General features: G+C 45.7%; 1 protein-coding gene across 4 annotated transcripts in view; it reads right to left on the bottom strand.

Moving 5' to 3' along the window:
* grm8a (glutamate receptor, metabotropic 8a) overlaps positions 1-12,621 on the bottom strand; it is a 166,640-nt gene that overhangs the window by 62,285 nt on the left and 91,734 nt on the right. For all 4 annotated transcript variants that reach the window (XM_048267684.1, XM_048267683.1, XM_048267686.1 and 1 more), the window contains 3 exons: positions 3,920-4,055; positions 1,526-1,680; positions 244-381 (listed from right to left, as the gene is read on the bottom strand). In XM_048267684.1, the coding sequence (XP_048123641.1) occupies positions 244-381; positions 1,526-1,680; positions 3,920-4,055 (429 nt within the window). The remainder of the gene's footprint in view (positions 1-243; positions 382-1,525; positions 1,681-3,919; positions 4,056-12,621) is intronic.

Genomic DNA, 12,621 nt, shown 5'->3' with positions numbered 1-12,621 from the left:
TCTTCACTTTATTTAATAAAAAAGAACAGGAAGTAGTCAGAAGAGAAAGCCTTTTCCTCCTCTGTGGCCCGGCGTCTGTTGCATTGCGTGAGAACACGCCGGTGCGTCCTCTGAATTATGAATGACCAAGGTCATCTCCCCCACGGTTCAGCCAAGGTACAATCAGTCATCTCTCTCTCTCTCTCCCTCTCTATCTCTTTCTCTCTCTCTCTCTCTCTGTCTACCTCTCTTGTTCCACTCTACCTGTGCATTTTTTGGGGCTTCCGGGTCGTTTGCCGTGCATTCCCAGCTTGCAGTTGAAGTTCTCCTCCCAGAACTCGGCGAACCACACGTTCCTCCTGTTGTTGGACAGCGAGCGGCTCTTGAAGTAGCGATCGAAAGCTGGAGGAGGAGAAGGAGGAGGAGGAGGAGGGTGGGGTAAAAGATATGAAAGAAGAAATGAAAAGAGAGAGAGAGAGAGTAAAACAGAGAGGAGTGAGTGAAAAGCATTGTCCATGACTTCACGCCATCCCTCCTACTCACGACGAGAACAAACAAGAAGGACAAGAGAAACAAGCAGTTGTCATTTACGCAGTCTATACGCATAACTGTCTCTCCCCCTAAGGATACAATTATCTAATGGGTTCTAGCAAAAGGCGTGCTAATTGGGGACACATCGTCAAGATGTACCCCAAGAGAATCGCCTCTGTCACTCCGTGTGCGTGTGTGCACACATGCAGGCATGTACGATTGTGCGTGTGTTTGTGTGCGTGTGTTAGTGTGTGGGCGTCTCATCATTGTCTGAGCTTGTATACGTGTGTGTGTGTGTGTGTGTGTGTGTGTGTGACTCATTAGGGCCTTTGCTGGCTACAGGCAGCTCTGTGTGCGCTAACACTAGAGTCTTCTAGCGTAGCGGCAGTGGCGCTAACCGCTACTCAGCCACCCATAACACAGAGCCCAGTGGGAGTGAGGCAGATAACAGCCCCCTCCCTGATCTGGGCACTAAGCCCGGCTGGAGAGGGCACAGTAACACAGAGAGTGGTTGCGCTCTTGGAGAATACCAAATAAGAAAAGCCTATAAAAGACCTCTCTCTCTCTCTCTCTCTCTTTCTCTCTCTCTTTCTCTCTCTTGCTCTCTTTCTTCTCTCTATTTCTCTCTCTCTTTCTTTCTTTCTTTCTCTCTCTTTCTTGCTCTCTGTCTTTCTCTCTTTCTCTCTCTATATCTCGCTCACTCCTCTGTCACATGCTATACTATAAGAAAATCCCTATAAAAGACCTCTTTAATCTCTCTCTCTCTCTCTCTCTCTCTCTCTCTCTCTCTCTCTCTCTCTCTCTTTCTCTCTCTCTCTCACTCTCGCCCCTGGAGTAGAAGGTCTTATCCAATCGTGTGATAACACCTATCAGGAAGCAAATACCCAGGAGAGTGTAGAGGTGACGTTTTTTAACCCCCTTCTGACAACGACCCACCCCAGAGCACCCCACCTCAGCCTCCTCGCCTCCCCTCCTCTCTCCTTCCCTTCCCAGGGTGCTCTGGTGAGCCTCTTACCATCGACGGAGGCGCGCTTGGGCAGGATGGTGATGGCTCCCTCGGCCACGTCCTCCTGGCCCACCACCGGCGAGATCTTGGAGCCCCAGCTGTCAGAGCCCACCCACAGGAAGTGACCCGTGTGGTTCCTGCGCCTGGCAGCATCCAGGACTCGTCTGTGTGGAAGACAGGAGCATAGTAGTGGAAGAAAGAAACACAAAAAGAGGGAAAGAAAGAAAGAAAGAAAGAAAGAAAGAAAGAAAGAAATAAAGAAAGAAAGAAAGAAAGAAAGAATGGATAAGAAATGTATTATTCCTCTGACCATAATTATTATTGAATGACAGATGAATTATTACTGCTACAATCTCTCTATCCAGTAAATGCATAAAAGAGGTAGCACTGCATGACCAATTTACTAATCGTGTGAAATAATAAGCTAATATTCACCAAGTTTAAATTGTATGAACTTATCAGATCTTGGTGTTCGAGGAGGAGCCTGGAGAGATGAGGAGACGTTTACCTACAGAGTTCAATCACATGCCTCGCTTTGAAAATGCTTTTATCACTTGGTAGCCTGAACTGTTCCTTTTTCAGTACACATCCGTTCTATTCCTCCTCTTGCGAGCTGGTCTCTACTTACTTCAAACTACTCTACTTTTTTTCCCAACTTTTCGTGCAGAAAGGGAAAAAATGTTTTTTATCAACTAGCACAACCAAATAGCAACATAAGTAGCCATGCAACCCATTTATTTATTGTTACAGTTTATATGCACGATGGGAAAAGAACCAATACCCTTAGCTGTGTTCTCTGCTTCCCACAAATCCATAGGGTCTGCTAAGGATGTAGACCATTAGATATTACATTTAATGGTTCCCAGAAATGTCTTCAAGTAAGCACATATTGCCGCATCCCACATCCACCATGGTCACACTTTCAACTTTCCATTAAGTCCAGCAGCAGATCCCTTGGTGCCTTGGTGGGACCCTTCTCTTCCTCTCTCTGTCTCTCTCTGTCTCTCTCTGTCTCTCTCTCTCTCTCTCTCTCTCTCTCTCTCCCTCTGCCCTGCTCCCAACCCAGGCAGCACCAGAGAGCTGATGAGAGCTGGTCCTCGGGGGCCGGCTTACGTAACAGGCTCAGCTCAGGCAAAGCTCTGTGGGCCCAATCAGACCTGCGCGGCGCGGAGCAGGATGTACTGTAGAAACGGGAGCATTCCCTTCCTGCAGGCGTAGGAAGCCTTGCTTTACTTCATCCTCCTCTTTTTTCCACTCTTTTTACCCCTCCCTCCACCCACCTCACTCTGTGTCACTACCATTTTTTTGTGTTTTTTGTGGAGGAGGCACTGCATGTTTTGTGTTCATTTATGGTAAGCGAGAGGGGCCATTATTATTGCTGGAGAGGAAATGCTTAAGTAAAGGGAGGACACTGTGTTAGTTGGGAGAGTCACAGGCTTAATGGAGACATAACTGCTGTCTCAGTGGCTGCCTCAAATCTCTCTTTCACTCTCACTCTCTCTCTCTCTCAATACCACTCTCTTCCTCTCATCCCTTCCTCATCATCAGCCTCCCTGCCTTAGTCCCTGCATTACCCACTTTCTGCCCCCCATAACTTTCACTTTCACTCTGTTTTATTTTCTGTCACTCCTCTCTCTCTCTCTCTCTCTCTCTCTCTCTCTCTAGTTTTTTTCTTGTTTTCCTGCTGCTCACCTGTTATCCACCTCTATTCTTCTCTCTTTCCCTTTGCACCTGATTTTCTACCCCTCCCCTTTTGCCACCTCCCACCTCCTGCCCCCTCCCTCCCTCCCCGTTTCAGACATAGACCTCTCCAGAATAAGTCCCGCCTCCTAACTTCCGTATCCATCCAACCTTCAGTCGTCAAATGTCTATGGGAAATAACATGGCGTTTTGAAAGATCGTACCTGTCAAACTCTGTAGGTGACAAAGTAGAAAAAGCTGCTGGGCAGATTATTTTTACACTTCTGCCATCTAGTTTCCACTGGATTTTTTTGATTGTGGTTGCGTTTAAGTAGTATACTGGAGACTATACTACCATAGCGGCTGTAACACCGAATGGCAATTCTGCCATCTAGTTTCCACTGGATTTTCTGATTTTCGGTGCCGTTTAAGTAGTATAGTCTATAGTATACTACTTAAACGGCACCGACAATCAAAATCCAGTAAAAGTCGTCAACTTTAGAAGTCAAACCAATCTGCCCAGCAGCTTTTCTACTTGCATACCTACAGATGTTTTACGGTATGATATTCGAAGCGCCATGTTATTTCCATAGACAATCGGCCGGAGATTGGATGGATCTGAAATTCTGAGCGGGACTTATTCTGGAGGTCTGGTACAATGGGTAAACAATCCGCTGACGACTCTGGCAAAAAGGTCAGAGGTCACATCTGGGAAGGGCTCACCTGATGTCATCTTCGTTTGCAAACATGATGATGGCCCGAGCGTTGGGGGTCTCCATCAGCCGGTCGATGATCTTGAAAAACTCGCCTGATTTCGGCTCACGGGGTATCTTTAGCGACTGCGCAATGCACACACCACCTAAAAGAGAGAGAGAGAGGGAGGAAGAGAGAGAGAGTGAGAAGGAGTGCAACCATGACTGCAGACACGTTGTGCGTTTCCACAAAGAATTAAGTGGCCCTCTCTTATCGCTCGACAGCGAAAACCCCTTCGGAAGTTAACGCGCACACCCGACACAAACAGGATATGACAGGCCATATTGAGAGGGGACAAAGTGCTCATTCATACATTTAACGCCAGCCAGTTATACCTCTTCATCATCCTCAGCGAGCGCCATTATGTCATTAGTGGCTCAAATGGGCGTGAGTGATGGACCCTCCCGTTCCTCTGCACAGTCCCTGCAGTTACAGTTCATTTAATGAGCATCTGGGCCGTCTTCAGCCCCTCTCTATTACTGTACTTAATCAGTGCGCCGCTCCCTCGCTCGCTCACAAAACACCACGTCCACTCCCCGTCCTCATGACAAATAGTAATTATCCCAAATTAATACCCCCTTCAGGAGTCATCTGCGGTCTGCTGTGACCCACACACACACACACACACACACACACACACACACACACACACCCTGCACACAACCATGCCATCGCTGTGTGGCATTTCCTTCTGCTGTGCCCACCATGTCATTATGCGATCACGTTTGTTGGGTACACTAGTTGGTGTTCCTGGGTGGCGGCGGGGAATTGATAATCAGTGTAGTGGAGGTGCGGGTGTGGTTGGGTGGAGATGGTCTGGGGGAGTGTGGTGCTACCTGCGTCCAGCTCAAACAGATTGTTTAATAACAAGCCACACATAAGTCAGAGACGCTTGAGGAGAATGCCGCATTCGGTGCTGCATGTACAGTATGTCCATCAATCGGCCGTCACCGCTAAGAGAAGACAGCAGACACTGTGAGCGGCATTTGTTTTGCGCTTTTTGAAAACAGACACACCTGGCTGCAGTAAGGGGCTCCCACTTACTGTTGACAAGTTCTGTCTTTGTTTCCCCCCCTTTCCAAAACAAGCAAATAAAAAAAGCATCCTTTCATGTCTCAGGAAATGCAAGACTATAAAAGACGACAAATTAGCATTCAAGGCTTTGGTGCTTTTCAAAGCAGCACGCTCCCTCCTTCGTCCTCATGCGTTTCCTCCTCTCTTCCTATTCTTCTTTTGAGGAGGTGTGTGGGAGTGGGGTGGTGGTGGGGGGGAGGCTTTGGCGCAAACAGCACGCGTTTACCTAACAGGGCTGACTGGTAACAATTTCCCCTTGTAATCCTTGCACGTGGGATGTGGCCGGCGCAGACATCAGCATTGCAGCATTTCCAGGCAGCTTCTTCTGTGAGCCTGAGCTTATTTTGTCACCTCTGAGGGGAAAAGAAACGGGGGACGGTTTTGGGGAAACAGTGACATCTGGTGGTGGTGGTGCTGCTCCATGTTGACGATTCCACGCCTTGTCACTGTCTTCCAGCTCATAAAATACTTTCATGTTTCTGAGGCAACCATCAGAAGCCAAAGTTAAGCGAGCTCCATCCCACCCATTTCAAAACCTGTGATTTGAGTATGTGTGTATGTGTGTATGTGTGTGTGTGTGTGTGTGTGTGTGTGTGTGTGTGTGTGTGTGTGTGAGAGAGAGAGAGAGAAAGAGTCACTGGACATCAGTGGCGGAGACATCCAGTGAGTCAGTGCCACGATTTGTGTGTTTCAAAGGAATGGGACCTCCGGCCACCACCACTGAATCTAGCTCCATTTGCGCGTGAATTAAGTGGCCCATTTGACGTCTGTGATAATTGAATGGTTCCTAGTGTAACAGCGACAGAAAGTCGAGCGGTCTCCATTAATCTTTAATGATTTGATTATCAGGGCCTTATGAAACGTGACTTATCTAATCAGATCTGTGCTCACATGCCCACTCAAACGTATGGAAAGACTGATGAGGAGCACAATTTATTTCTAGGGGTCCAGATATGAAGCGGTTGCAATGATCTTTTTTTTCCTCTCTCTATACCCCTCTCTCTTTTTTCTTCTCTACACCAACTGTACAAGTTTTCTTTAAAAAGTAAAAAAAACACAGTCACTGACTTAAGTGATTCATTGGGACCAATTTCCGGGTGACTTATTGATTAACTGATTGATTAACTGGATGAGATAGTCTTTTTGTCTATCTATTTATTTAGTAATTAACTGAAGTTTCTTACTTTTTTACTTCCATCAATCCTTTCAATTTCGTTTCATTCATATCCTCACTTATTACCTCAAAAATGATTTATCGTGATCAATTTGAAAAGAGTTTGGTTCATTAATTGATAAAAATGACTGAATGATAAGGTTAGTCTTGCCTTAGCTGCTTATTGTGCAGTTAGTCACTCCATTACTTGTTTAGGTAACCATCAATCATTTCCCAACTTCATATTGGTTTTTCCGGTGGCACAATAAGCAACATTGAGCTAATGCTAACTTGGAGACAAGTTACAAGACAAATTTCAAGTCAACGTTTTGTAGAGCTACAGCATGTGTTAAGGTCCAATTTTAATTTAAAAGTATCTGCGTTTGTTTTAGACCTTTCCTACCGAAAAATCCTCAAGGAGCAGACTCAAATAAACACAATGTGTTATAATGACCGCCGCACAGCGAAGGTTTAGTAGGTTTAGTCAGATTTATTTTTTTTCTTTTTCATGAAATGAGTGGTTATGGAATGGGTTGACATGGCCCCTTGAGATCAACATACAAAAAAAATGGTCCTCCTAAACCTTACGGTTCTCGAAATATTCACAGAAAACTGTCTGCCTACCCTCCTTTGGAGCAGTCCAGCAGGGGGCTACAGATCAAAACGAAAAACGATGGTTCCATGCTATTCATATGGGGTTACATGCCCACCAAGTTTCGTCTACCCTGGTCTTTCAGTGTCGGGGAATCTTTGGCGGAAATTTGGACATCACGAAAAAAAAAAAAAAAAAAAAAAAAATATGACTAAACCTATATGACCCGCTTACCGCTCTTGGTCCATAAATATCAATCCCAATGTTCTATTGCAGTGACAGGGACACTGTTCTGCAGGAGATGTTTTCCTTTGCATGAATGTTAAATTGAGGTCCTGACTCACCATGGTTGTTAAAGATCCCATGGCACTTATCGCAAAGAGTAGGTGGTTCCCTGATTTGCTTTATTTATGTACACATACACACACACACATGCGCACACACACACACACACATACAAACACACACACACACACTACACATGCACACACACATACATGCACACACACACGACACGCACAAACACGCACACAAACACATAAACACACATACAAACACACACACATGCACCCACACATACAAACACACCTACATACACAAACACACGCACACACACTCACACACAAAAAAACACACACAAAACACATATACAAAAACAACCACACACAGACAGACGCAGACACTCAATTACAAACACACAAAAAAGGAACAAAGTAGGAAATGAACACAATTTGACAAGCGTGACTTATTTTTCTGGAAAAAATATGCTGGACTGGGCGGCGGTCATATTTTGTACCGCTCTGCGGTACATCTAGTTGTTGTTGTAGTGATGTGGCTGTTATTGTTGTCGTAGTGATGTGGCTGTTGTTGTTGTCGTAGTGATGTGGCTCTTCAGCCAGTGGTTCCACGGTGCGTAGCCCAGTCACTGAGCTCCCTCAGGAGGCCCTCATCATCCCCAGTGGCTCTGGGTGAAGCCTGATAGGATCTGTGTTAGAGGTGATGGGGGACAGAGCCACTCTGTGGAGCATACTGTAAAAACACTCCAATCAAGTTCATGTTTAATGCAATTTCTCTTTGTTCTCTCTCTCTCTCTCTCTCTCTCTCTCTCTGCTTTCTCCAGTGCTTCATTCCACAGGCATAGATGCATGATTAAGCAGCACTGTTTTAGCGTGCTGCGAATTTCTCGAAAAAACTGCACCATTATTGCAGCAGGTTATTATATCCATCCATTATGCTGCAGACCCCCCTTCCCTTGTTTTCTCAGCATATTCTGTGTGTGTGTGTGTGTGTGTGTGTGTGTGTGTGTGTGTGTGTGTGTGTGTGTGTGTGTGTGTATGTGTGTGTGTGGTGTGTGTGTAGAGGCAGGGGGTGATTATGAGGGCCAACAAAAAGAAGTGATCAAAACACAAAGGTACAGGGAGAGAACGTGCCAGTGTGGCAGGATGGACTGGGGTTGAATCCAGCCATCCCCCTTCTCATTTGGTTATGGTTGGCTCTCTTCTTTTCTATCCAGTTTGTGGTTGGCTCACATTATGTCTTTGGTGGCCAATCATAACCTGAGACCTAACATAGTCAAAACTGCACGAAATTGGAAGTGTAGGATCATTATGACACCCTCTGAATGCACACCAAGTTTCGTGAAATTCCGTTCATGGGGGGCCACACAATAAATTAATTTATGTTACTATACACCAACTGGCCTGTAGGTGGCCGGAGACAGTTTTCTGTGAATATCTCGAGAACTGTAGGGACTAGGAGGTCCACCTTTTTTTTTGTATGTTGGTCTTAAGGGGCCATGTCAACCTATCCCATTACCACTTATTTCATGTATAGCGCCACCTAGTTAAAAATTAAAAAGCAAAACATTAGGTGTTTTCATCACAATATCTCTGGCTGACATGGTCAAAACTGCACGAAATTGAAAGTGTAGGATCATTATGACACCCTCCGAATGCATGCCAAGTTTCGTGGACTTTCGTTCATGGGGGGCCTTACAATAAAATAATTTCTGTGTACATTTAGTGACCGTACACCAACAAGGATTCCTGGGACACTGAAAGACCGGGGTACACGAAACTTGGTGGGCATATAACCCCACATGGATAGCATGGAACCATCATTTTTCGTTTTGATCTGTAGCCCCCCCGCTGGACTGGACCCCCCGAAAGGAGGGTAGGGCAGACACAGTTTTCTGTGAATATCTTGAGAACCGTAGGGCCTAGGATGACCAATTTTTTGCGTATGTTTGCCTCCAGGGGTCATGTAAACCCATTCCATATGCACATATGTGCATAAACAGATACACACGCACACACATACATTCACAGTAATCCTATGTATGACACATACTCACACAGTAGACATATATACGCATGCATGCACATGCACACACACAGGCACATAAACAGCCAAACACACAAGCACATGCACATGCACGCACACACACCCACCCACACATAAACATAAACATGTACACGCACACATGCACACAATTCAAGAATTTCTCAGAATTATGAACAGGCAAGATGGGGGTGGGGTTGTATAAAATGAATTTTACATGTGAAATCTATGAACTAATCATGTTTTGGTACTTGTTGTCTAGCAGATACCAGTGAGAATTGAGTGTGCATAATGCAATTCAGTGAGACAGTTAGAATCATATATGCCTTTCAGCGTGACTTATTTTTGTGGAAAACATGTGCTGGACTGGGCGGCGGTCATATTTTGTACCGCTCTGCGGTACATCTAGTTTGATAGAAGTCTTAGTCATTTACAGTTCTCCGGGTTAGACCCTGGGGTGGGGTAGTCGAACTCCGTTACTGCCGCCGCTACACCAGGTGTGTTTTCGTTATTCCCCAGTTCGCCCTGCTCATCCTCATCCACCCGCCATCTAAAGCAACATCGTTGGGACAACCCCCAGTGGCAAGAAAGGAGGCCATTTTTCAACAGGTCCCTGCAGTTAGCGTGCATTAGGCTTCCCTTGTGAATGCAGGGAAATTGTCAGTGAGAGCCAGCGAAAAGTGCATGCATATGAAAAGGGAGAGCAATTGAAAGAGAATGAGTGAAGGGAGTGGAGGAGAGAGAGAGAGAGAGAGAGAGAGAGAGAGAGAGAGAAAGAAAGAGAAAAAGAGAGAGAGAGAAAGAGAGAGGGGGGAGAGGGAGAGAAAGAGAGAGGGAGAGAGAGAGAGAGATGCACAGTAATTTATTTGAAGCCTTTTTCTGTGATACCCTATGCAGTGGCCTTAAAGGAGAATTCCGGTGTGATATTGACCTAAAGTGTATTGAAACATGATACCGAGTGTGAACGTATGTCTCATAGCCCATCTTGGCTTGTCCCCTGCACTCCAAAATCTGGCGCTAGTTAGCCGATGCTACCAACAGCTTTTTCAATAGTGGTGAGATTCCAAAATCAGATTCCAAAAATAATTCAGTGGAAATGCATGGATTCCAGTTTCTTCCAGTAACAGCAACTGGAATCCATGCATTTCCACTGAATTATTTTTGGAATCTGATCCCTTATCATACCTGTTCATTCTTACTCGTCGCTCGAATTTATCGCGGACTAAATTCAAGATGGCTGCAAACCGCTAAACTCTGTGGAAGATACTGTCTGTATAAATCGCCTTGTAAGTAAACTACCAGTGCTTTTCAAAGTTCTCAATGTCTCGCTTTAAATGTCAGGGCCCTCGAAGTCTACCAATGACGTGTGGGAGATACATTGAGCATCGTGAAATGGGTGTAAAACAGTGATTTATTAGCATGGCTAGCCCGATGCGCCGCACCACCGTTGAAAAAGCTGTTGGTAGCATCGGCTAACTAAGCCAGATTTTTGGAGTGCAGGGGACAAGCCGAGATGGGCTATGAGACATACGTTCACACTCGGTATCATGTTTCAATACACTTTAGGTCAATATCACACCGGAATTCTCCTTTAAGGTTTGCTGCCTCGTGGCAAAAACAACACCTCCACATGCTACCGGTTCCCGTTTGCCACGAGCGCTTTCAGACTGGCACAGTTGTGAATGTGAGTTCTTTTTACCCCTCGCACTGACACACATTGACACACAATCCCGGCCAGGGTGTTTATTCAACATGCCACCACACAAACACCCACGTGCGCACAGGCACGGGTGCGTGGTGACAAAGCGCACTAGCACAGCCACATGTTAAAGCGTGTGTGTACAATGGTAAAGCGTGAAATCTCGCTCGTGTCCTCCTACACACAGCCAAATGGAACCCTTTCCCAAGCAAACAGTCCCTGGCACACTATAGACGCTGGAGACGAATAGGCAATGGCAGCCTCCCAAAGCAGGGATTACTTCAAGCTCTGAATCCAGCCTAAAGTTTGCAATGAGAAATCTCAATTTCAAAATAAATGACTTCTTAATCCAAGGACTGGTTTAAGCTTGTGCCAATGAGATCCACTGGTACAACATACAGCCTTTTTGTCAACATTTTAGCACCACAAAGTGATGCCTTGCGTATATTAAACCCATTAACTGGCTTTCATTATTATCTTTCACAATCTTTCTCATACCACTGCTATGCAGACGACACACAGCTCTATCTGTCCTTTCCACCTGATGACCCCATGGTTTCAGCACGGATCTCAGATTGCCTTTCAGACATAGCTACATGGATGAAAGCACACCACCTCCAGCTGAACCTCTCAAAGACTGAACTGCTGGTCATCCCAGCTTAACCTACCATACACCACTCTACATCAACATCAAATTTGACTCCCTGTCTGTTTCAATCGACCAGGACTGCAAGAAATCTAGGAGTTGTTCTCGACAACCAACTAAACTTCAGATCATGTTGCCTCAGTTAAGCCCGGTCATGCCGTTTCGCACTCTACAACATAATGAAAATCAGGACTTACTTGACTCAAGATGCTACCCAACTTCTGGTTCAGGCAATAGTCATCTCCGCTACTTCGACTACTGCAATGCCCTCCTGACAGGTCTCCCAGCCTGCGCAGTGAAACCACTTCAGATGATCCAGAACGCGCGGCGCCAGCCTGGTCTACAACCAACCCAAAAGGGCACATGTTACCCGCTGCTCATCCAGCTACACTGGCTACCTATGGCGGCCGCGATCAAATTCAAGTCTCTAACGCTTGCCTACAAAGTAGTCTCCGGGTTCTGCTCCCCACCTACTTGAATGCCCCTCATACAGACTTACACTACCTCCAGACCGCTCGCTCCCTCTGATCTAACGATGTCTAGCTCTACCACCGGGTACGCCAAGCCAATCCAAACTTTTCTCATCTGTTGTTCCTCCTCGTTGGTGGAACACACTGCCAGTTCCTACAAGGGCAGGGACATCCTTTTCCACTTTCAAAAACTCCTGAAGACCCAGCTCTTTAGAGAACATCTACTCTCATAGCAACACTTTACAACAAGTCTTACTGATCCTAGCACTCACCAGCCGTTAAACTGACAAGTAACTGTTAAAATACAGCACTCACCGACGACTTATTCTTACTGTACTCTAATGTGTTTTTTTTGTTTTTTTAACTGTCCTAAAATTGTGAGAATTGTTCTAAAACTTACTGTTTACCATGTTGTTAGTCGCTTTGGTTAAAAAAGCGTCAGCCAAATGTAATGTAACGTAATGTAATGTAATGTATAGCTCTCCAGCAAAAAAACTCACCGAACGACACTGCAAGCACTGCCTAAAACGACTCATAAGTGTATATCTAGGTGGAAAAGGGAGATAAAAGTTCACTTCTCCGCTACAATTTGCGGGATAATGAGGAGTGTGAAGCAGGGGCCCTTTGAAGTGGTGGCTAGTTTACGCCTTGAACCACAGCGCACGCCGCCGCGACCGGGCTCTTTCATCACAAACCCA

Source organism: Alosa alosa, chromosome 17, assembly GCF_017589495.1.
Source record: "Alosa alosa isolate M-15738 ecotype Scorff River chromosome 17, AALO_Geno_1.1, whole genome shotgun sequence".
In the NCBI taxonomy this organism is placed as follows: domain Eukaryota; kingdom Metazoa; phylum Chordata; class Actinopteri; order Clupeiformes; family Clupeidae; genus Alosa; species Alosa alosa.
The sequence above is the reverse complement of the archived record's forward strand: the minus strand, read 5'-3'. Positions and strand labels throughout refer to the sequence as shown.